The sequence below is a fragment of the Micropterus dolomieu genome, linkage group LG04, assembly GCF_021292245.1.
Source record: "Micropterus dolomieu isolate WLL.071019.BEF.003 ecotype Adirondacks linkage group LG04, ASM2129224v1, whole genome shotgun sequence".
In the NCBI taxonomy this organism is placed as follows: domain Eukaryota; kingdom Metazoa; phylum Chordata; class Actinopteri; order Centrarchiformes; family Centrarchidae; genus Micropterus; species Micropterus dolomieu.
In genome coordinates, this window is record NC_060153.1 from 10389303 (window position 1) to 10396542 (window position 7240).

The following is a 7240-nucleotide window of genomic DNA, read 5'->3' on the forward strand; positions in this document are numbered from 1 at the left end:
CCAAAGCAACAAAAGAGTGGCTGAAGAAGCACATCAAGGTTCTGGAGTGGCCTAGCCAGTCTCCAGACCTGAATCCAATTGTAAATCTTTGGAGGGAGCTTAAAATTCGAGTTGCCAGGCGACAACCTCGGAACCTGAATGATTTGGAGGCTGTCTGCAGGGAGGAGTGGGCCAACATCCCTGCCGAAATGTGCACAAACCTTGTCACCAACTATAAAAACCGTTTGACATCTGTGCTGGCCAATAATGGCTTTTCTACAAAATATTAACATGCTGTTTGTCCAGGGGGTCAAATACTTGTTTTTCCTCATCAGACGGTTATCAATTTTAATAAATTCATATGATGTGATTTTCTGGAATTTTCTTTGGGATTCTGTCTTTCACTGTTAGAACGTACATATGATTAAAATTATAGATCGTTGCATTCTTTGTAAGTGGGCAAACCTGCAAAATCAGCAAGGGGTCAAATACTTATTTCCCCCACTGTACATCTGTGTAGTCTGTATAGTGTCCAAAGGTAACCAAATCTCACTTACCAGCACCTCTAATCACTCTCTTATCAACATGTTATATCTTGTTTGTTTGATCCGTTGTGGTTTTATGGGGGGAGGTTGCGAGCTGGCTCATTTCTTGCTGGGAGCAGTGACTTGCTAATGTCTCAGTTGGTTGCCTATCAACTGTTCACCAGCCAAGACAGAGCCCGGCATATAAACTCCTGTAAAAATAGCAATTACTTGTTTTTACACTTCAGTTCGTGTGTATAGATTAAACAAATGTTGTATTATGTCTTAATCAGTGAGCTTTAGAGGTGCTGGTAGATTAACTTTGTTAGCTCTCGACAGAGCCACACTAGCTGTTTCCCTGTTTGTGCTAAGCTAAGCCAACCGACTGCTGGTTCAGAAAGGAGACTGGCATCGATCTCACCAAGCTTTGCACATGTGAGTATTTGCACTTTCCTCTGTTTTATATCAAATGTAAACTGGACTGTTGATCAGACAAAACAGGAAGACGGCACCTTGGGCTATAGAAAATTATGACTATGAATTAAATCTTCTGACATTATTAACCAAACAATTCATCGAGTAATCAAGACAATAATGTGATTAACAAATAATTAAAACAATCATTAGCTGCAGCTGTATGTGAAGGATGAAGCGATAATATCTTGATCTTCAAAGGTTCAAGTCATGACACTTGAAAACCCTGGTGTCCCCCTTTTACACCCCCAGTTCTGATAGGAAACAATGAATGAATCTGTGAAATGCATCAGATCCTTTTCTGTCCATTGTTCAGGTGGGCGTCCCACCGCATGACATTCCTTTCTGATTCAGTAAAGCCACTGCTAGCATTTGGTGCAGACAGATGGGTGGAAATGACAGGAGATGAATGTTATTGATCTGCTTAGTTGATGGATTATTTGCAGGCGTCCTTAAGTGAAAAGACTGACACAATTAATTTATTCAACATATTGTTACATGGAGTGAAAAGCAGTAAACTCACCTTTTCGCTCCATGCCCACAACCCAATGCCGAGGAACGCCACTCCAAGGAACTAACAGACAGACAAGAAGATTATTTTGCTTGGGCTGCAACAAGTAGTCATTGCCTAGAAGCACAGAGAGATTTTCCTGGCAGTGCTCCATTACTAAATATTCCTCATCTGAGTGTGCAGTATCAGCAGGAGACTCCCACATTAGAAAGCATCTTTTAACAGCTTGGACGCATTATGACTGAACAAGTTTCCACCTACAGTGTAAAAGTTCAAAACCACGTCTCATGATTTGAAAAGCAAATCAGAGCATAGCCAGCATCTTGCAACTGGCTGATGGCCGCGTTGATATAATGCACAAACATTAGATTTAATTGTAATTATAATTTATTTCTTTAAATTGAAATGCAATGGTCATTTTAGTAATTTATATATACACTCATTTGCTAGTTACATTTTCACAAGAGCCAATTATTGATTGACTAATTTGCTTTTGTTTCATATCATTATGACACACACATCATGAGTATCTGCAAATTTTCATCTTATTTTCATGGCTAGTAAAACACATCACTTTCATTTGTGGCTACTTTTCATATACTGCATGTGAATTAGCAAAACAACAACTATAACACTTAGGTGCAGATGATTGATGTTGTACCAACCCCAGAGACCAAACAGATTTTGATGACATAAGCCTCTGCTCTAAAAACCTAAAGTTTTACTGTAGGTTTGCATCTCTAGGGTTAGTTGCAAAATGGATCATTGCAACACTGACGTGGTGGCTTTTATTGATCCAAACTGCAGGATGTGGGAACATACTGACCCGACAACTATCCACAACAACAGAGCAAGCTCTCCAGAGGAAGACCATGAGATGTGCTTAAGCTCTAGAATTAGTAGGTGGACACTGTGTTAATAATATTTTATCAAACCAGTAACATATAGTTTGGATATCATAGATTACACATAAACATAAGGGGGGGTCATTTGATTTGGTCCTAAACTTAATCTAAAAATGTCATTCCTTCATAAGATTAATAACATGACAAGAATAAAAACCCACTTGGCAAGACTGCGTAAACAGTTACTAACAACAAGTTAACAAATACTGATGCTCTTTAAAGAACTGCTGTTATTAAACCTTTAATTAGACCCATTTACAGACTGGGTCCTTGTTAAGGTTGTTAAAATATCCCCCACTAAACAGATATAAAGCACTTTGCAGATTAACTTTTCATCGGATCATTTGTGAAACAGGTGCAGAGGAAGGAGAACAGATGCTTTGGACACAGGCAACTTCCTCTCATGATATTTGAATGGTGAAGAGATCGAAGAGAGGCTGACTGCACGGTTGGCTGAGAGCCTCTGTAGGGCCTGATAGGTGGCCCCACTCTTCATCACTCTGAGGTCAGTGAAGGGCCACAAACATAGTGGCTCCACTTACGCACAACTTTCAAAAAGGGGAAGGTGATATGACAATATATATTGTGGGACAATATAAATCTGACAAATCTCAAATGTTTTTTATATTTTTACTTTTACTATTTATACTGCTGTAGTTGTAATGTTGCTGGACATGAGTCAACAGGACTTGTTCACAGCAGGTGTTTTGACATGTCACCAAAGAAAATGTACTTATTTAAACTATAAAATTAATGATGGCTGAATTCCATTTAGCTGCTTCAGTTTCAGGGTCTTTGTATTGCTCATGCTGACACCCAGTCACAATTTACTGAGACACTTGTACTGTGTAAAAATATCAATATGTGAAGTGTTAGGTATTGAATTTACTGGATTAGCCAAAAGCTGACAATCCCATCTGGTTATTTTATCCATTAACAATATATTTTCTAGAAAATCTATTATATCACAAAACATATTTATATCATGATAAGACCTGCAACAGTTAGTTGATTAATCAATTTGTCAATCTACAGAAATTTGACAAGCAACAATTCTGAAAACTGAATAATCATTGCAGATTATTACCAAGCAAGCATGCAAAACATTTTCTGATCCCAGCTTCTCAAATGTGAGAATTTGCTGCTTTTCCTACATCCTTGTGAAATGCATATTATTGGGTTTTAAATGATTTGTCTGACAAAAAAAGTGAATTGATGTCACTTTGGACTCTTTTTACTACTTTCTGAAGTTTATAGGCTAACTGTGTAATCAAGAAAATACTCGATAGATTTATCAGAAATGAAAAGACGGGTTTAGCTGGGACATAATCAGCCCGCATCCATATTAGGGGTGGAACAAATTATTATTCTCATTATTGATTAATCTATTAATTTTCTGATTAAAAGATTAATGTTTAGTCTATACATTTTTTTTTTTAAACACTCATCATAACCTCCCCAAACCCCAAATTATTATATGTATTATGATGTAAAACCTGCCTGGAAAAGCAGTTTTCATTTGAGAACCTGGAACCATTTTTGGTTGAAAAAGGATAAAACAAACGATTTTAGTTTTCTATCAACTGGCTAAACAATTAGTCTACTTCTCATTGCAGCTCTAATCCATATGCCCACCCCTCCTTTTAGATAAGGCATACTTTAATACTTTGTATAAATGAATGACATAAAGCCAATTGTTATCCCTAATAGCCCCTTTAAAAGCCTGCCTTATTCCCTACTTCTTCCCCACAGTAAAACAGTCAGGGAGAATTTAAAAATTAGTAACTGGGGAGCCAAAGTTGGACATCCAGAAGTCCCTAATGGTGTTACTCTGGTGGGTCCAAATCACAAGAGGAAGATTTCACTCAGATACTCTGATTCCAGTTTGCACTGCCCCTGCCCAAACATCACTGACACTGACAGTAGGGTGTCTTGATGTAAACAAAGTGATGGTATCTAAAGCAGTGAGGAAAGTCCTTCACCAGAGCTCCCCACACAGTGATGCTGCTGTCTACACAAAAACAAAAGCGTGCTGATAGGTGACAGTGGGAGCAAGTGCACACAGGAGCAGTGAGCCTTTTTTGAAGGGATGAAATCACCCATTACTCATATAAAAAACAGCAGGGAGAAGAAGAAGAAAAAAAATACCAACATAACAGAACTCTTCTCTCACAGAATGTGAAACCGAAGCGTATTGTTAATGGAGAACAAAAACATGTCAGGTCAGTGCATTTAGATGAGGACAACAGGCCTGAAGTCATAAACAACAAACAGGGGACTTACCCAGAATATTATGTTGAATCCGAAAATGAAATACTTGATGCAGCAGCTCACTTCATGAGCCTTGAAATGCTTCCCTGACATCATTTTGGATGGATTTTGTTCTTGAACGCCGCCCGCAGTGGGAAGGAGTCACATTTATGGTCCTCTTGTGTTTGACAGCGCTGGTTGTGGAAACACCTTCCTTTATGTTTTTCCCAAGCCTCGACAAAAGCGCCGTCAGTTGTTTTAGCGTCTAATTATAAACATCATCCTGTATTTCCGCTGACAAAAGGCGCAAATGTAGCCGCAGAGGAGCGTTTAGTCTGTCAGTGTCAGGAAAGATATCAGTTTCTTCCCGATACGGATCTCCTAAGATATAACGGTGAAATAAATCCACTAAAGTCAACCAGATTAAAACCGATGGTCTTCTATCTGACCCATTATCTAGACATGGCTGTTGTTTGATTGACATGTGTGGAAACCTATGAGGAGCTTTAGTGGTCATGGGAGGCGGGACTTCCTCCAGCAGAGGGGTGTCTGCCCTCGTATGACCATTAAATACAGTGTGCCATGATATTTAATCATTTATAATTTATTCATTGCTAAGTAATTAATTTGGTTTATAATAGAACTATAAAATTAAACCTAATTAGACCATTTGGGCTTGGGAGATTCAAAGCGTTCAATATTAAATACAGCAATTAGACACTGTGGAATTAATAATCATATGAATAAATACAGGCAACATATATCCAAAATAATATGAAAAACAAACTCAACTCATCAGTATGAATTCCATCCTCCTGAGTTCATTGTAGGTTATTTTAATTTGATTCCAGCAGTTGTCTTAGTTAAGGTGAAATTGTGATTAAATTAATTAAATTAAATTAAATTTAAGTGATACTCAGCAGTGACTACATTATATTTAATGTATGATTTTTTATATTCATACATAGTGATGTAATGCATATGAAGCTATTTCATTCATTTTAGGATTTAGATTATATGTTTCTAACCTAACTTCTGTAATCTATTCCTAAAATGTGCTTCACCATTAAAAGCAGACTGAACCCAAGAAGAGAATTAAAGCAGAAGAGTAGAAGTGATGTTTTAGTTTATATTTACACATCAGCAAAGATCTAGTTTAGATCTCGCTTTATAAAAGGTGTTTTAGTTAATTTACTCTTTGGAAAAAACTGTCTGATGATGACATTTATCACATCTGTCTCAATAAATAAAATAAAAATCCATTTTAGTTACAGTGGGTGTTTGTGTCTGCAGAATGGATGCGGGGTGAATAACTGGCAGCAGCCCGTTTTTTCCTTGTATTTCTCTTTTCATTTGTTGCCGTTTGCACCTTCTTGTATTTTATTCATTGTATTCTTTTGTACATGTTACTTGTTGCTAAATGTATTTTACTGCAAAGCGCATACAGATTACCTGTACTGCTACCATTTACACATAATAAAATTGCAAGTGTATGTCTAAAAAATCTGTACATTGTAATTTTTGTTGTGCTGTGGAAGACAGCGCCTGTATGTCTATGAAGATTCTCAGTCATCCAGGTCATAGTTATCCAACGAAGGTTAAAATCAAGGGCAACTGGACTTGGTGGAAGATACTGGAAGACGTTTCGTCCCTCATCCAAAGGACTTCTTCAGTTCTGACTGACTGGCAGGGAAACTCAGCTATTTAACCTCAGTGGGGTCGTTGGCCCGGGTGATCGATACCGCTGGTTCGTTAGTGTTCCTTGTTGCTGTGACGACAGTCGTTACAGTCGTTAAGACTACCTGTGGCCAAGACTGAACGACCATCGTTGGTATCTTCACCTGAGGTCAATAGGTTACGTTTGTTGAGTTTCCTGGGAAGTGATGAAAGGACAGCATTGTAAGTGGGGGAGGAGGAAAAGAAGGTCAAACGCAACAACATTGTGATTCCATACGTGTCTGGAGTATCAGAGAAACTCAGGAGGATTTTCAACAAACACAACATCCGTGTTTTTTAAACCCAAGAACACACTAAGACAGATGCTGGTACACCCCAAAGACCCAAACACAAGAAAAGCAATCTAGTGTATGCGGTCCAATGCAGTGAGGAATGCACAGACCTGTATATTGGAGAGACTAAACAACCACTACACAAACGCATGGCTCAACACAGAAGGCCCAACTCCTCAGGTCAAGACTCTGCAGTCTACTTACATCTGAAGGACAGAGGACACTCGTTTGAGGACCACCAGGTGCACATTTTAGACAGAGAAGATGGATGGTTTGAAAGAGGTGTCAAGGAAGCCATCTACACCAGGGTTGAGAAGCCGTCATTGAACAGGGGAGGGGGTCTACGCCACCACTTATCCCCCACTTACAATGCTGTCCTTTCATCACTTCCCAGGAAACTCAACAAACGTAACCTATTGGCCTCAGGTGAAGATACCAACGATGGTCGTTCAGTCTTGGCCACAGGTAGTCCTAACGACTGTAACGACTGTCGTCACAGCAACAAGGAACACTAATGAACCAGCGGTATCGATGACCCGGGATAACGACCCCACTGAGGTTAAATAGCTGAGTTTCCCTGCCAGTCAG

General features: G+C 38.8%; 1 protein-coding gene and 1 long non-coding RNA gene across 2 annotated transcripts in view; one reads left to right on the forward strand and one right to left on the reverse strand.

Moving 5' to 3' along the window:
- The window catches only part of LOC123969978 (tetraspanin-5), a 12136-nt gene extending 7035 nt beyond the window's left edge, over nt 1-5101 (reverse strand). The window contains exons 1-2 of the mRNA XM_046047785.1: nt 4677-5101; nt 1501-1551 (exon numbers count right to left, since the gene is read on the reverse strand). Coding sequence (XP_045903741.1) covers nt 1501-1551; nt 4677-4760 — 135 coding nt within the window. The 5' untranslated portion in view covers nt 4761-5101. The remainder of the gene's footprint in view (nt 1-1500; nt 1552-4676) is intronic.
- Nucleotides 575-3034, forward strand: LOC123969979. The gene is made up of 3 exons (XR_006824834.1): nt 575-938; nt 2296-2387; nt 2749-3034. It is a non-coding gene; the product is annotated as an uncharacterized LOC123969979 (long non-coding RNA).
- Nucleotides 5102-7240: the final 2139 nt, after the last annotated feature.